Source organism: Corapipo altera, unplaced genomic scaffold (genome assembly GCF_003945725.1).
Source record: "Corapipo altera isolate COAL_440 unplaced genomic scaffold, ASM394572v1 23b, whole genome shotgun sequence".
NCBI classification, from domain to species: domain Eukaryota; kingdom Metazoa; phylum Chordata; class Aves; order Passeriformes; family Pipridae; genus Corapipo; species Corapipo altera.
Genome location: NW_020884885.1, coordinates 11,283,779 through 11,301,992, shown reverse-complemented (window position 1 = coordinate 11,301,992; position 18,214 = coordinate 11,283,779). Strand labels below are relative to the sequence as shown.

General features: G+C 47.7%; 1 protein-coding gene across 1 annotated transcript in view; it reads right to left on the bottom strand.

Annotated features, from left to right (window-relative positions):
- ALX4 (ALX homeobox 4) overlaps nt 1-18,214 on the bottom strand; it is a 39,203-nt gene that overhangs the window by 8,007 nt on the left and 12,982 nt on the right. The window contains exon 2 of the mRNA XM_027642565.1: nt 3,500-3,810. Within this exon, the coding sequence (XP_027498366.1) occupies nt 3,500-3,810 (311 nt within the window). The remainder of the gene's footprint in view (nt 1-3,499; nt 3,811-18,214) is intronic.

The window sequence follows — 18,214 nt, the reverse complement described above, 5'->3', positions numbered from 1 at the left end:
GCTGTATCAGGCAGTTGCTAATACCAAGCAGAAGCTCTTTCTGGAGCTCTGCAGCCCCAGACACAGAAGAGAATAAGGGAATGGAATATACACCTTGTGTAGGACCTACATGAACTCAGCACCCACTGTGTGCCCGTGCAGGCTTGTGACTGAGCCCCAGCAGTCTGTCCTTGGTTGTGTAGCTCTGCCTCTGCACAGGGCTTACACATGGCTCGCACTTTGGAAAACAGGGATGTGCAGTATCTTAATAGTACATGGAAACAAGGGGCCAGGTTGTGAGGTTCGGAAAGGGAAAATGTTGCACTGCATCACAAGGGGAATTAGCTTTGACATTGTCAGACACCACTACAGATGGCTAGAAACAGAGGCGGGCAGGGAAATGGAGAGGGGCCAGGCTGTGGAATGCCACCACTTCATAGACAGTGCAGCCCACCCCATGCATGTTGCTGGCATGGGCTCTTTTCCAGGCACCGAGAACTCTGGCAGCTATTTCACTAATGAAGCGTGAGCTTGGGAAAGGGTTGGAAAAATCAGAGCTGCCACTTGCCTTTCTAGGCTTCACATCTGCTCCTGCCTGCAATGTGGCTGGTTATGCTCCCCAGGGAGCTCGGCCAGAGGGGATGACCTCCAGCCAAAAGCTGGCTCAGCTCTGGGAGAGAGCATCAGACCTGCTGGGTACCTCACCTTCCTGCCACTCCCCTTTCCTCAGCTGAGCCTTGCACTCAGCTGAAGCTGGCCTCCATGAAATTATTCCAGGACATTTGGCATCCCTTAGATGACCATACTTTCCTTGGGAGAGGGACTGTTGAGCTTCCCTCAAAGCCCATGGGGCTGCCACAGGTGTGTACCCCAACACCCCACAGCAGCTGGAGCCTCTGCCAGCTTGGCAGAGGGTGTCTGAGTACACAATGGCTATTTGGCTTGCAGGGGTAAAGTAGTAAGGGGCTCACGGCTAATTTATGATTTCCAACCCTCTAGCCCTTGGTTCTTCATCCTTGCCGTAGGCATTTACTTTGCCATCAGTCTGCTGAGCTGTTGGCCCATGCCTGTACCCACTCCTTGGCTGTGAGCTGATGGCCCTCAATGTTAGAGTGTTGGCACTGGAAGGTACCCCCAGAGCTGCCCAGAAGAGTGGGAGACCAAAGTCAAATTTAAACAAGCTATAACACAACCCAGAGCTGGAGACAGGCACTGGCATGATTCACTAAGGCTCTAAGTCCAAAAGCTTCCTTCATGGGAACTGCAGCCCTGTGCCATCAGCAGAAGAACCCTGTGCCATCTCCAGTTGCACTTCCATGCCTCCTGAGGGTCTGCCACTACCACGATGAAGCTAAACAGTTCATTAGACAGCAGCCCCAGCCCCCTGGGAACACATGTGAGATACCCAACACATAGAGTACCCTGAGTCTGCCCAGCCAGCACCCACAGGCCTGCTGGTTCTTGTTCTCCAGTGACAGGCAGTCTGCATTTCTACCGACAGCATGGCAGCCCTTCATCATGAGGTGGTGGCTGAGTGCCAGACCATAGCCCAGGGGACTGGGCCCTTTCTGTCAAAGCAGGGGAATGACTGAAATGCAAGTGCTGACACCTTTCAACTCTGGGTAAGCGCTCAAGTGCCAGCCCACTTGGACAAGTCCTTCAGCCGCTCCGTTACACGAGCCCTGTCATTGCCACCCCAAGTGAGGAGTGTGCACTGGCAGCCATGGCAACAGGCTACTGGGGCACTTATCTCAAGAAAAGGTGATATCCCCTTCTGCCAGATATCTGCCTGGTGAGGTGCTTCTGCCCTCAGCTTTAGTGTTATCCAGTGGGGGAAACCCCCCAAGATCATAGGTCAGATGCAAGGAACTTGTAGATTGCATGTGCCTCACCTGCCCTGGCTCTGTTAGCAGCCCTGCGTGCTGGCTCGGATGACACGCTAGCTGCACACACTGGCTCAGAAGCAAGCAGGAGGAGCTTGCCACCCTCCAGCACCTCATTCTCATTCCTGAGCAAAAGGAATTTCATGCACTGTGCAGTGTGTAACCAGATGCTGTGCTTGGCCTCCCAGGAGACCCCATCGGCACTTGTGATGTGTTCCTGGGAAATCAAGGGCTTCATCCAGTGACAGAAGTAAAGAGCTGATGTTTGTAGCACTGCCTTCCTCTGCCCATCCTGCAGTGCTCAGCATGCTACACTCGGGACCAATGGGAATCATGCTGCTTCCTACTGAAATGCAGCTGTGTCCAGCCTGAAGAGAAACAGCTGTAGGGAAGAAGAGCAAACCAGCCCTGCAAACCAATTTAGGAAGCAGACAAGAAAAATCCTGCTTCCAATTGAATCTGGAATTGAAAGTACAGACTAAAATGGACTTAAGCATGGATGCTGGCTTGACTGCTTCGACTGTCTGCAACAACTACTTGTAAAGGTTAAAGCAGAGAGAAGCTGGGCTGCCTGGGAACTAGGAGTCTGCCTGGTGTAAGACATAAAACCAGATGTCTCCACAGGCCAACTATTCAGGTAAATCATAGAATCACACAATATTCCAAGTTGGAAGGGACCCACAAGGATCAGTGAGTCCAATGCTTAAGTGAATGGCCCATGTGGCGATGGAACCCGTGACCTTGTGATTTTTAGCACCATGCCTTAACCAATATTCTTGATGTTAATGCAGGTTCTGGGGATGGTGAGTTGACAAATGCCTGCAGATGGAAGTTACATGATTAGCTAGGCTGGAGAAAGAGCTGACCACCAAGGCATGAGTTGTGGATGTCTGCTCCACGCAATGATGTTCCTCTTTGCATATGCTTCTGAGCCCTTCCAGGCCTTCTGTTAAACTCCTTTGATGTGGATTTTGGCTCTACTGGACCCCCAGTTTAGTTTGGGGGAGCTAGTTCATAGGAGCTGGCACCTGTGTGGGTGGAGGTGGTTGGAAGTCTATCAACAGTGTAGCTGTTTCACTCTCCTGCTCCTCCCAAGGTGGTGGGTGCACCTTTTGTCTCCAGGTCTCCAGCTCTCATGCATCCTTAGCACCTACTTAACCAAGCAGGCAATAAAAGCTCCCTGTCCTGTATCACCTCATGCTCTCTGCTGCTGAGCTCCTGGTCACCTCTGCGTCCCCATCTTGCCAGAAAGAGCCCATCGTGTGGAAAAGCTTGCTCACACTCAGACTAATGAACCTGTGTCCCCTGTGAGTCTCCTGAAAAAAGTGGGTTTTGTAAAAGCTTTGTTGTGGGTGGCCATGAGGTTTACCTGCCTGCTGTCCCATTAGCTCAAGGGCAAGAGGTGTCTCTGTGAACACCGAAGAACAGGACACCAGACCAAATAAGGGAGCTGACACTAGTGTCAGATGTGGATGTACCTTCCTGGCCTGTCCCTGCTGGAGAGGCATGCTAGCCTGTGGCACAGGCCCTGGGTAGGGCTCAGCTGCCTGCAGTTTATGGTGGGGCTGCAGGGGACCTCAAGGGGCTTGTTTGCAGCTCACCCACCCCTCACCCAGCCCCAGGCCATTCCCCCATACCTGTACACGAGCCTCGGTGAGGTCTGTCCTCATGGCTAGCTGCTCCCTGGCATAGACATCAGGATAGTGGGTTTTCTGGAAGACCTTCTCCAGCTCCTCCAGCTGGTAACTAGTGAAGGTGGTGCGGTTCCTCCGCTTTTTGCCCTTGTTGCTCTCCGAGTCGGCCTTGTCCATGGGGCTGGGGAGGTCTGTGCTGGCCCTGTCCTGGGGCACTTTCACCCCAGCCTCCTTCACGCTGAGGTAGCTGCTGTCCATTCCCGAAGGGTCAGAGCTCGGCTGCAAGTCGGCCTCTCCCAAAGCACTGTCTTTACCTATTTGGGTGGGAGAGCAGGAAGGGGAGAGGAAGGCGGGTTTCAGCAGAGGCAGGGGGTGGGGAGAGACAAAAGGAAACATGTAAATATTTTGACCAATTAGTTGGTTCAACCAGTTAAAGGTAGCACCCTGGCAGGGGGGCAGCAGCTCCCAAAGGTGGGCAGAGAGGTTGGCACCAACCCTGGACAGAGACAGAGAGAGAGGAAGGAGGTGAGACAAGGCAGAGGGCTGCCGTGGGTGCAGAAAAGCTTCCAGCCTTGGCCTCAGAAGGTATTGGAGCTCAGCTTTGGGGTGGCACAGGCTGTAACCAAGGGAGGAGGTGGCTGTTATGGCGGAAAGGTTGATCACAGGCCACAGAGGCCAGCACAGATGGGGAAGGGGAAGTTGGGGCAAGCTCTGCCAGCTACTCCTCCCTCTCCAAGAGCTAGGTGGAAGGATGAGCCCTGTGCACTCATGTGCACACAACCTAGTCAGACCCTTCTCCAACACCCACATTGGGACTCAACCCCGTGGAGCATTACATTCCTTGGTCCTGGCCACAGGAAAGGTCTCTGAGGATAGAGGAACCCATCTGCTCCCCACATCAAGTAGGTCCCCTGTCACCAGCCCATTGGTGCTGCCCTACTGAATAGCACACAGTAGAAAACCAGTACCCAGCAGCCACACGTGGTGCTTGGTTATGTCTACTTTCTTGTCCTGCATCCCCTGGCAGGGGTGGTGTGTCAGCAGAGGTGCTCCTGACTGAAACCCCACAGTCACCCCACAGCCTTCTGAGAGGACTTGCACTGCTTTTGGCAAGAAGGCTATAAATGAGGCTTAGTGCCACAGAAAAGGACATCATGAGACACCAACAGAAACAGCCCAGCCTGTGTGCAGGGCAGAAGGAAGTGAGGAGTCTGACAGCAGCTTGGGAAGGTGTTCCTGCCTGACTATCCTCAACAATTAATAATTAATGGGACATGAGGTATGACAGCAGCATGGTGATACAGGAGGAGGACATTTCAACCACTCAACCAGTAAGCTGGTTCCTGTCTAGGTGTAGCAGCTACAAGTAAAACCACCTTTGAGCTTCTATAATGGGGCATATGTATCCTCAGGCCCATGTGCTGTGGTGGAGCATCCTCTCCTGCCCACCTTCTGCCTCCAGCGGAAGTGGTGACTCCTTCATTAGCAAGAGTGCTGCTATGCCAGCAGGACCCTGTGGTACGTCCTGACAAGTGACCACGGCTCTCCCTTGTCTGGTGCCACTGCTCTGCATTGTGGGCCATCTCCAGACCAGAAAAAGAGGGATCTGTGTGAACAATAGCCCACCTGCACATGCTGCACAGCTCCATGTCACACCTGGCCGCATTTCTGGCTGGGATCTTTGGACAAAAAACATGGTAGCCCTACTGCACATTTTAACCACTATTCTCAGTTCCTAAATGTCCGGGAAGTGGTACAGTGGTACTTCCTATTCATGCTCTCCTTACCAAGAAAAGAGTACATCAGCTGGATGATCTTTTTTTTAAGTTTCGCATTAGCTTATTTTTAAATGCTACCAGTCCAGGATCAGTCTTTCTAGGAAACAGCTCCACCATCTAGTGGTGTCCCCACTGGGAGCTTTTCCCCAGCAGTGTCACATCCACAGTCATTAATGCCAGCTCAGGCATCTTAGCCTGTGTCTTTGGCAATTTCCATTTTTCCAGCACTTATCTCTTGTTACATCTTTCCACTAATTCACTGTATATTTAGAGTTTAGCCCTTCTGTGAACAGCTGTCATGTCTCCACAGCCAAAACCCATGAATGAGCTTGTGAGAAGGTGTGCATGTCCTCACCCATTTCTCACTCTTGCAGCTGAAAGACTGCATTGAAGTGATTGGGATAAAACCAGGATGAAATATAGCTGTCACCCTCGGGCACAAGGGCAAGGAAGGCCCAAATTTAAGTCTGGTAGGATGAGCTATGAAAGAGTTTTGAGAAAAAAATTGCCCAGTTGGTACAGACAGGTTGAAAGCAGACCTCAGGTAAAGGTAACAGTTGCAGGAGCTATCTGCAACTACTTCCCTGCTATGATTTTGGATTTCCTGCTTTCTCTGATACTGTTCGCTCAGGCTTTTGAGGATGCCCCTGTAAAGCTTTCCAAATTCTGATGTTATCTGTCTCAGCAGTCTTTTGCTTTTGATCCTTAGGAACATTTTGCCAATATTTATACTCCCTGGGTGCCAGGACCAATGTCTAGGCCAGGGACTGACACACTGCCTCCTCTTTGCACCTCTCCTCTCTGACCAGCTGACCTCTTCCACTACTCCTGGGGGATGCAGGTGGGCAGGCCTGTCCAAAAGAGGCCCTGCCCCACAGCCTAGGTAAATCATATGATACAGACATGATATTTATAAATTTCACAGCTGAAAATAAAACAGTTCCAGAAACTCTGCAGCAATAGACTACCACCTATGAGAGTCAGTAGAGACAGAGCAATAAATATATGAAAGTATTCCAGGAATTTTTTTTCTCTTGTCTTTCTTTCTTTTATTATTTATGATACCAGGAAGCCCAGTTCCCCACGGCTTTGTGCTGGCTGCCTCCCTAACTCCCAGGTGCCCTGCAACTGCAGCAGCAGCAAACATAACACCTGAGGCCTTTCCTTGGGAACTCCTCTGCTGTTTCTTATCTGCTTGAGCAGCTCAGCTAGCTGGGAAAGGGTCTGCAGAAACATATACACAGAAAAGCTCTCAGTCTGTTTGAATTTCATTGACTGCATAGCCCAAACTGCATCTGGGAGCTGGGCATCGGACTTTCAGCAGCGATAGTTACTTCCATCACAAACCATCAGCCCCAAGGAGCAAGCGACTGTCCCTGCTATGCACACAATGGGTATTCCCCTGCCTGCCTGCTGCCAGTCCAGAGCCCTCCTGCCAGCTCAGCCATGCTGCTGTCATGATCCTGCACTGCAGCAGACATGGGCTTCTTGACCTCTAGCCCCTGAGGGCCCTGGCAGGGATGAGCTGACTCCATGAGAGGAGCAGCAACTGTGGGATGGAGGGCAGGACAGCAGTGTAGGGAGGGGATGGCGTGCATCCATCCTCGGCTGAGCATCCCAAGAAGTAACTCATTCCCTAGAAACAGGATCTCTGACCTCAAAACAGTCACGCTAACTGCTGAAGTGAAACAAATTGCATACATCTGCATATGGATATGCCCAGACTTCCTGTAACTGGAGATGGCCTCAAAGTTTCAGTGCAAAGTTTGGGTGTCTGTTTCTAATCAAACCTAGAGAGACCTTGAGTTATATATTGTGAAGATCTCCATGACAAGGAGTTAATGTGAACACCATTGCACCCTTACAAGCCCAACAGGACCGCTTGATGCCTCTTTCACTGCTTATGACTCCATCCTTGCCCTTGTAGCAGTAGAAGGATATTTTCTGGTTTCCCACAATTATATGCTGCTTTCTCAGTGCCTTGGTGCCTGCTAGACCATCAGCACTGCCAAGACCTTCCCTGAGTCACCCTGTGTCTGTTGCCAATGGGCAGGGACAGCCCAAGATGTCTGGGCATGTGAGCCCCAAACACCTTGCAGCTCCTTTTGGGCAGGATACCTGCCTCCCCAGTTCACCTGGAGGGGTTACGCCTTTCCAATCTCACCGTGTCTGTCCTGGGAACCCTACAGAAGAGAAAGGGGGTGCAGGAAACACAAGACCATGTGGTATATATGGCCATGAGGTAAGCAAGCCCGTGAGGGAGCCAAGCATCACGCTGCTCTGCTGCTACTGTCTTGAGGGAATGGTCATTTTGCTCATGCTGTCAGAATGTTTGAATTCACAGCTTGTATCTGTTTTGTTCCTCAAGTGTTCTGTTTTGTGAGGATGATGAAGTAAAATCTTCAGTATGTACAATCTTATCTATGAAATTTAATTTAAAGCAAAGTCAGCTTGGTGCATCCACACGGCAATGTAGGATGGGACATTTCCAATACACAACTTTGGGCCCAACTTGAAAAGATAGGTCTGCTTTGCACAGCACATGCATGACAAGCCACAGCTCCTTGATGATAGGTTCCTTCACATAGATTCTGTGACTGTAGCCCCACAGCCCATAAGGATGCAAGACAGCTATATGGCCAACAAAACCCAGGGACACAACCAGCACAAGGTAGTTTCTCATGGGCTCCAGGCAAAAAAGCCTGGATCTTGGTATTGCCAATATACTGCTGTGACAGCATCTCGTCCGAGCTATTACACTGTCAGTGAGGAGTTTATGCTATCCCAGTCTTGGGAAGCTTCAAGCATAACCTAGAAGACCTACTATCATGTGGCAGCTCAGAGAGGCTGCCTGTTGGTGGACAACCCCTGTCCAAAGCACATGGCACAAGTGGCGTGGGGCTGCACCAGTCTGCCTCTCTGCTCCCACACTAAATGACATAGGGGCCTTCTGCCTTCCTGCCCAGGTGTGGGCACAGGGGTGTTCCCCTCACTCATCCCCAGATTCTGTGGCCATTTCATGGTGCCTCTCCCTGTCTGCATAGCCATGATCTGACTCTTCATAGCAATGATGCATTAAAAAAAACCCAGAACATCACAACCTCAAGTGCAGATGTTTAAGAATACTTTTTAAATCCAGTTCTGGCTCTTAATGTCATTCTCTGAACTCTCGCATAAATATCAGTGCTAAAATTTTACCTAGATAGGGTTTGGGCAGGGTACTCTACACTTTTTGCCAAGGCAGTTTTGCACCACAGCCCAGCCAGCACACCTGAAGGACTTGGTCAGCCATAGTAACCTTATCCAGTTTTTGTGATCTTGTCTTAACACATGCTGAAGCCATTATGCTTGTTCTTAAGCTGTCTGCTGCAGCCTTCTGCCTCCTGTCTGTCACTGAAGTCTAGAAGTCAGCACAAGACTATCATTTAAAAAATATCCACATCTAGGGTTATATGGGATAAAATGGAGTGGCTGGATTTTAAACATATAAAGACCCAAATATTTAGGTTTATTTTTGTTCAGGGAGTCAGTAATCTTGCAGTCTGCACATGTAGATAAGGGTTTAAGGATGGAGAGAAGACCCACACTTTTTTAGCTGTATTTGGCATCACCGATTTTTTTACTGATGATCAGATGCCTAATCATACCTTCACTCTTGGGCCCAATTGAAATGTAAAACTGGGCAGCATTCATCGCTTAAATGTGAGTTGTAGAAGTCTACATAGGACACAAACCATTGGCTTCATTTTGGAGGCTGCAGTTACCCTTTGCTGCTAAGCAGAAACTGGTTGGAGAATCTCCATTTCAGCTCTGGATAAGGATGAACACGTTGCCTGTCCATCTATCCCAGACAGGGACCTCATTTGGTTGATCCTGCAGAACCCAAAGGAAGGCTGGAACACAGTCTAGGCTGTTCCTGCGCTTATGGTACAGCATTCCATTGCAATCCACAAGTTCCTCCTGAGGGGAACAGGTGGGGGAGCCATCGACCTCTTCTCTGTCATGACCAGTGACAGAACCTGAGGGAATGGCCTGAAATCATGTCAGCGGAAGTTTAGGTTGGATTTTAGAAAAATGTTCTTCACCCAGAGGGTGGTTGGTCACTGGAACAGGCTCCCCAGGGAAGTGGTTACAGCACCAAGCCTGACAGAGTTCAAGAAGTGTTTGGACAATACTCTCATGCACATGGTGTGACTCTTGGGGAAGGGTCAGATGTGATGATCCTTGTGGGTCCCATCCAACTAAGCATATTTTGTGATTCTGTGATTCATTGACTACCCATTGTGCTCAGGAAACCACTGCATGAATGTTCTCATCTACATGGACACCATCCATCTCTGCTGAGCCTGTCAAAGCTGCTGGCACTGCTGCTCTGCTGCCTGCAACCTCCTGAGGCTCTACAGCAAAGAGGGGAACATAGTGGAACTCACAGGCTAAAAGTAGATGTGAAATACCTGACCACCTTGGAGAGCTAATTACAGAGAGAGCAAATTCTTACAGAAAACCCTACTTGTAGGATGAAAGGGGGAGAGCAGCATTTCTTTCTACTGTGCTCCTCCTGACCACACCTAGGGCTCCTCTCTTCAAGAAGAGACTTATTTTTCTCATCAGAGTATAATGCAGGAATAATGCTGAGACCTGGAGTAGAAAGATCTCAAAAACTCCTTCTGTTAGGAAAAGCAGTCTGGGGACAGTGCCAAAGGTGCCACATCGCACCAGTGAGTCCATAAGCTTTCTTTTGGTGGTCCTGAAGCCAGTGTATAACTTAAGTCACTGGCTCTATCTCCACTGTGTGCCTGGGAGATGCTTCCATGGGAGTCAAATCCACCTCAGCCCTGCCTGCACTTAAGCCCTCTTGTTCCTGGCTAGTTCTCCTGGATTAAATCACTTTGTGGGTTTGGGACAGACAGCTTGATAAACATTAACTCTAGTGCTGCTGAGAAGTTTATATCACAGAAAGCCTGGGGAAAATGTATATTATTTTTTGTGAAAGTTGCTGTTCCTCTTGCTTTTTTTCAGAACTAGCTTTTTTCCCCCAGTACAAACATCTGATTTTAAGGGCACATTTTGCTTTATTGCCTGATTAGCTGGATTCACACATGCTGTGGCTACTTGGGGAGAACTCAGCATTGTCTGTACGAACGCAAAACGTGCTGCTTGCTCCTTTTTCATGTTATTTAAAGGACGCTAACAAAACTGGCTTTTACATAAACAAATATTTTCTAAAAACTCTGCATAGAAGCTGTGACTAGAGTAAAAGGTACAATTTACGCTCCAAGTCCTTCTTCATGTAGCACATTCATTTGAACAGAGGGAAAGTGCTGACTAGGAAATTTTGAAGGCACAAAAATGCTTCTAGCAACCTACTGTAATCGCAGCTGACTTTCTGGCTCCCTGAACATGACATAAAGAAAGAGAAAGAGGAAGAAAATGTGCTGCCCTTGCCTCCACTGGGAGAAACACATGGTATGACTCTTGGGGCTGGTACTGTGCAGGGCTAAGAGTTGGACTTGATAATCCTTGTGGGTCCCTTCCAACTCAGCATATTATGTGATTCTGTGAAAATGAAACTGCTCAGTTGTGTATCATGGTTTCCTCACTACTGAATGCAAAAGAAGATTATTGTTTATGCCAAATATTCTGGAGCTGGGCATCTCAGTTCTCTCTGAAGAGCCCATTAATTTCCTAGTGATCTGGTTCTCTCCTCTCTGACATTTGAAGGTTTTCAGTGTCTGCAGGGGGTGACACACCCCCTGCCTTGGGGATATGCCAGGACCAACCACAAGATGACTTTTTAAGTGACAGTAGAGGGAGATGACAGCCCCTTCAGTGGCATCAAAGCCTCCTTATATCTCACACAGGCAGCCCCAGGTGCAGAGCTAGGCGTGTTCAGCTACAGGTTTGCAGCACACCAGGCTATGTTCAAGGCCCTGCTTGAAAGTATGACAGACAAGATGGGTCAGCTACTGCATTTTAAAATGTCTTTTTATTTCCCACTGTAGGCATGTTACAAACAGCTGGGAAATAATTGTGGGTTTCTGCTGTGTCCTACTTATGTTTCTGCCTAAAATGGTGCATGTGAACCAAAAGCCATGTAGTACCTCTGAATTGGTACATCTCCAGTGTATGCCAGTCAAGAAAGATGGACAAGGCAGGCAAGGATGGGAAGGGGTCTTGAAAGGGCTTTCAGTTTCCTCTTGGCTCAGATTTTGATACCTTTTGGATAAGTAATCTCCTCCTTCCAAAGCAGTCCTTCATTTCATTGCCATGGCAGTCATTGCCTGAGGGTCTCAGCTTTTCTCAAGTTCCTCAGAAGCAGATGTAAGCACCTAACTGCTCTGAAGACTTGGCTCAATGCTGAATAGACGAAATATGTGATCTCATTAAGAAAAAAATCAGCATCACTAATATTGGACAAAGTATTGAATGGTATCATCTCACTTAGACACAGGCCAGTAGCTGTTTGTTGAGATTTCAGTCCAAAAGTGTCCACAGATCCTTGACCAAGTGAAAGGCAGAACAGAGAGGTCCCCAGTGCTGTTTGCTGGAAACTTCTGTTTTCCACTAACAGGCACTGTAGGGTTTTGCACATACTGATGCTCGGTCCCAATGTGGGGGCTCTGTTCCTCTCCTGTCTGAGCTGAGTTTCTCTACTGGGATATCCCTACTGTCAGCATCTGGAGCAAACTGCCCCATCCACCTATCTGTCTTACTTTTGGATCATTCAGTTCTCTCAGTGTTGTGCTTCTTTTAGAAAAATGTAGATACAGCAAGGTTGCTCCTCCCCTGCTATCTCCAGCCAAGTTACGTGATGATAGTGTTTAAGGTAGCCACGATTCAACCCCCCTCCTTGCACTGAGGCCTTATGAAACCAGGCTCTGTACTTAAAGCAGGGAAAGGTAAGCCCTAGGGAGCTCTGAGGCTGACAGTAGACAGTGCCATTCAGTGCCTGTGGTAGCACTGAGGGTTGTTCAGTTGTGAGTGACAGATAAGGGTGAGGCAGGGCTTAGAGCTAAGCTCTCTCAGAAAGAAAGAGCATAAGTGTTCTCATCAGATTCAGACTTATGTATTCATCTTAACCTCACCTGTGCCCTTTTGCCACTGCAAGGATCTGAAAAGACCCCTTGCCTGAGCAGTGCAAGAGAAAAGGGGACTCTTCACTGCAAGCTGTCATCTCCTCCAGAGCTTTCCCCTGCAATCAGTCAGCACCTCCCTCTTCCCCACAAAATGCCCTGGACATTCTCCTAAAATTTCCACCCAAGGCTGGGCGCTGGCTAAGCAGGATGTCTGCTCCATCCCAGTGAGAGAGAGGCACAAGGCACTGGTGCAGCCCTCCACATCTCAATGTGTGTTCCACACTAACCACACGGCAAGCAAGGCACCATCAGTCCTCATGTGTGACAGAAGATATGAATCACTCATCTAGTAAAGAGGGGAGTGGAGGGACACTACTTCCTCCAGGAAGGCTGGTGAGACAAAACTACCTGAAGGAAGTTGAGCCTTGCTCTGATGTCTGTCTATGGCACAGTTTAATTCCTTACTGCCAGCTTGCAGAGTGATTCACCCCATCCTGTGGGTCTGTGCCTGTGTGGACACTGTTCACGCTGTTGGTTGGTTGGTTGGTCAGTCGGTCTGTCAGTCTGTCTCTCTGCATTCTTCTGTCTGTCTGCTTTGTAAAAGCAAACTTTTCTCAGCAGAGGAAGCAATGCATTGCTGAAGTTCAGCTGCCTCCCAGAGGTGACTTCCAGGTGCCTGTTTTGTGCTGCTGGCAGCAGGGCTGGAGCTGCAACCTGAAATCACCAGCAAAGAAGAGGGGCAGGAGGAGGGAGATTAGGGCCATTTTGTAATGAGCTGTGCAAGAGCTCAACTGCCTCTGCATTATGGAGTCCTGATTTAAATTGGTTATAGATAAACTTCAGAAGGCTTGAGAGGCCCTGGCCAGAGAGGTGTCCAAGCAGACCCTGCCCAGCTGAAGCAGCCAACCTGCAGCCCTAATCCGGCAAGGTACAGCAGCATATGAGTGTCCCTGGACTGCCCTTACACTTAAAGTGCAGCGTTATGTACCTCAGATGGGCAGTCAGCCAAGCCCCAACAAATCCTCCCAGCACAGCTCCTGTGCTGCTCCTCGTGCTTCCCAGTTTGGACCCACAGATGCCCCTGTGGAGAAGACCTGGGGACTCTGAGTCTGGATAAGATGATGTGGCAGCCCCAATGATACTCAAGTACAGGGCATCTCAGGGGGATTTGGGTGCTATCAGTTTCTCTTGAAAATTGGAAAGGAGAAGTGATGGGAAAACTGGAGTAAAAGCAGAAAACACCCAAAGTTGGCTGAACATCACTGAACCACAGAAAGAGTTGAGTTTAAACGTTGGGCCAAAGTTTGGGCCAGATTTTTTAACAAAGTAGTTCTGCTGTTCTTCAGTTTTATACATTTGATTAGTAAAGAAAGGCCCAGATGAGGGAAGAAAAACTGTCAGCCTTCCCCAAAACTGACTGTTCTTGGAAGCACAGCTATAACTTATTTCCATTCCAACTGCACATCACAAAACTCAAGACCAGCCAGATCTGGGAAAACTCCTACAAGCAGTAGGCTTTTAGAAGTATTCCAAGAAGAAATCAGGTTTCTGGCTACCAAACCCACTAATTCACAGTCACTGAGCCTGGGCAACAGACTGGCATCATCTCTTATTGGCAGAGAGTAAGAGGGCAGCAAAATTGCAAACTGAAGCAAGAACCAGCACAACCAAATTAGGAATTTTCCAACCAAGAAGGCAGACACGATAACTAACAACAAACCTGAGAGTAATAGGTTGTTCTCCTGAGCTCTACACCCTTGTCACGAGGTGGGGCCAGTGCTGCAGCCCCATGGAGTTTCCTGCAGAGGAATGCTGGTGTCAGTGGAGATGGGGAAGCCTGGACTCCTGACAAGGTCTGAGGGCAGCAGCAACCCCTGCTAGCCAGGGACTGTCATCCCTAGTCTCCATGAGCCCACATGCAGTGCAGGGGTGCATAGTGACCTCAAGGTCTCACTGATCTCAAGAGCTGTTTTGAGGTATTGAAGGGACATAGCTGCGCTGCATGGCCTGGTCATGAACTACAGCATGTCTACACTGTAGCTGTGAAGAAAGAGCAAAGAAAGAAAAATCCATCTAGGACTGACTTACTTGGAAACTCCAATTGACCCTGACACAATCTAAACAAATATTTTTTTAAATTGTTCACAACGCTCCAGCTTTCTTATATGTATCCCCAAAGAGTGTCATAAAAATGTCTGCAGAAAGGACTCTTTTAACCTCTGCTGCCCTGCACTAGAGGCACATATTTCAGCTCGAGTTAAACTGAGGTTTAATAAACTATTGGCCTCTGTAGGATCCCTCCAGCCTCTGTGGCACACAGTTCCCCCCACCTCAGTCTAGCTCTGGGTCTATGTCCACCACTGGCATTTGCCATGAGCAGCCAATGCCACTGCAGCCTCCAATGGGAGCCCACCATGAGTCAGGAGTGCCACACTCTCGTGCCTTGCATTTGTTTCTTCTGGGGCTATGAGGAGTAGGGAAAGAATGTTTGAAATTCTCCCTCGTTTCTCCTCAGTTCTTAGGGCACCTCTGGAGCATTGTCAGCTCCACATCCTTCATATCACAGAAGAGAGAAGGTATATGTTGCCTGTGGGAGACAGGCTAATCTTAAGTCTTTTGAATTATACCAATAGCTGACAGAAGCCAGCTTGGTAAAATACTGCAAAACTCTGCTTGCTTCATGGTTTAAGAGCAATGCTTTCTTCATCCAAAAAAATACTTATGTGTTGTTCAATAATCCCTTCTTAATGAAGTTTTGACAGCTTATCAAGGAGTAAAAATGATACTACATGACTTGGCCTATTACTCTCATGAGACATTTGTGCAAGAGCCCAAACACATGGTTCTCAAATGAAAGGGATGAAAATGATTTACATAAGCAGTAAAGTGAGGCAAAGGTTTGTTGATAATGAGGCACTAAGAGGAAATGGAATGAATGTGCCTAAGATTCCTCTAGTAAATGAATAACACATAGTATTCACAGTCAGCAACTTACATTTTTAATTTGAGCTGGGAATAGCAAGATGCAGGTGAAATGACAGCTATTAAGAAAAAAAAATCCATTAGGTAGTACTGATCAGGGAAAATATCCACAAAAGTGTACTCTTACTTGTGAAAATGGAGTCATGAATTGCTGAAAGGGTAAACCGTACTTGTCAAGTAATTCAGAGTGCTATGCACTCCAAGCTTAGAGAAAGGGATTTATTTTGCTTGAGAACTACTTCACCTTACAACACATGTAATTGTCACTAGGGAAAAAAACCAAACAAACTAACTAACAAATGAATAAAAAACTCAAACAAAAAAACAGAAGTAGGTTTGCATGAGCCAAGAGTATTTGACCTTTACTTTCTTCTCCCCCTCCATGGTTCACTTCTTTGCCCAGACTGCCTGTGCCTGCTGAGCCACACTCCCGCAGTGTCTGCCCATCCTGCACATGCCTTCCAGCCACTTGACCCTGACTGCCAAAGTTACCGGGCTCTGGTCACTCTCTGTACTTGGTAGTGACAAGGCCAGGCCACGATGATCATCACCTGCATCACTAAATTCCCTTATAAAGCCACTCTGGGATCAAATTTTTCTAGGGAGAAGATGGTGGTGTAGTTTCTGCCGATGGTGCCCAGAGCAGTGTGACTCCACTGGCACTGATGGACTGCCTCTGCTGGCTGGGAATGCTCCCTGGTTGCATGGCATCATTTTCCTGGATCCAAGAAAGGCTGGACCAACTACTGGGGGCCACTGAAAGAAGAGTAAGTTCAGACCTAGTTGGAAATACTCCCAGAACATGAGAAATCTGCAGTATGTTTAGGTGTGAAAATGAAAACTGCCACTACTGGGAGAGTTCAAACCACAGCTCCTTATAGCTTGTTGTTAGATAATCTTTCAAAGGAAAGGCACAGGGCACATTTCCTACCCAAAGCCCAGCTCTACTGCAAGTCTGATGATTTTTTCCACAGCACAGAACTTACGAAAAGAGTCATCATCAGATTTTTTCCTGACATGAAGAAAACAAAAATGTGCTTAGTTTTAGTTACATTCTTGGAAACAGCTTAATTGATTTAGATGAACTTTAAAAAAATAGGATTATGAAAACAGCTGGAGGCAAACAACTGCTTTTAGGCAAGATTGTTAAGTTTTGATTAAGTTAGAAGCAACTGGATGCAGAATTGTGGTAGGAAGTGTCAGGCAATAGACACAAACAACAGTGACTCTGGTAACACGCTTTTCTAAGAGAGAACAAAAAGATTATGACTCTTGGAAAGAGAAGAACTCCTGGAGCACCACTCACTCTCAGATGAACTGGATGACTATGCGAAAGATGATGACCATGAAAATCAGCCTAAATTAAAAACTGTATCCACATCAGCTGAGTTCATGCCCACTTTTGTGTTTGCTTCCAGTTAACATTCCAGGACAGGATCATATTGACATGAATGACAACAAATGTCAAGTAAATATTATCAAACATTTGCAGAGATCATCTTTAGGAACTTGTGAAAAAGAGGATTTTTCCCAGAAACCTACTTCTACCAGAGGTGCTCATACAATTGGGGAACAAATACTCATCTCTTATGTCCACCCTTTACCTACCTTCTACTCACCACCACAGTTCCACTTTCAGCTGCCTACTCCTTGCACCACTTGACACACACACATAATCTGCTGACCAAACATTACTCACAAACATCATCCCAACAACAATCCTGGCTCCCAGACAGACCTCAAAAAATCATACCTTGCTAACAATTTGCATATATAACACATATCCATTCTTCCTGCTCTCTTGTCTCCCAAAATGCTCCCTTAGGGGAGCCCTTGTTTTGGAAGAAAGTTGATCTGCATGTGGATGTCTGTGTGCTGACATAGGCCCCACCTCAGAAGGTCCCTGCCTAAAGACATTGTGATGCCAATGCCACAAGAAGACCTTCGGTGTTTGAAAGTTGCCTATTCTAGCTGGGTGGGAAGCAACAGGAGGCTTTAAAAGCAGGTGGTAAGAGTGGCTGCAGGAAGGATGGCCTAGAGGGGAGAATAAAATACACAATCAGAAAACATGGGCTGGAATCAATACACATCGAAAGCACCAGTCTGAAAGGTATGTACTGTTTCAGAGTTTCCTAGACAAGAGTAAGCAAGCCCCGTTTTCAACAGCTGTCTCCCTGTGTTCTTTAAAAATGAGTCTATCTACAACATAGGGTCTTGAAAGAATGAAATTTGGGAAGAACAGATAAACACTTCAGTTTCAAATATCTGAGGGCTCCTGGCATTAATGGGGCCACTACCCACCAGCTATCCCTCTCTTTCCCAAAGCATTTCCAGCTCCTGGACTCAGAGTGCTTTCAAGGAATGCTGCTGGGAGCTTCAGTGTGTTGCTTTCTCCTTCCTTCTCATCTCAGACTTGCTGTCTCCTGAGATTTACTATCTCACAGTACATTTGGGTCATAGTTTTTCATACTTCATGAGAGGCAAACATGCTTGCGTGGGAATGTGTGATTTCTTCTGCAATTCATCTTGTTCATAGCGCTCCCAGGAGGAAGATATACAGTCAGATGTAAATAATGCGACTTCAAAGTCCAAAACTCCTTCAGTGAACACACTTATGAGGCTGAGCTTCCAAGAAGCCAGGGTTTTAGAGCCAAGGTTTTAGTGCTAAAGGAAACTGTGGAAGCTCTCCATCCCAAAGATGGGGTCCGAGAGGCCTTCCAAGAGCAGGCTGTGCCTGCTAGTAAATACAGGTTTGCCTGAAATTAGGAACCTCTGAGTATTTGCTGCTCATATCCTATGTTTTCCAAAGCAAAGATGCAGCTTCCTGAATTGGCTTAAACCACATTGTTCTTTCCAGCTGATGAAGCTGAGGCTTATAAACA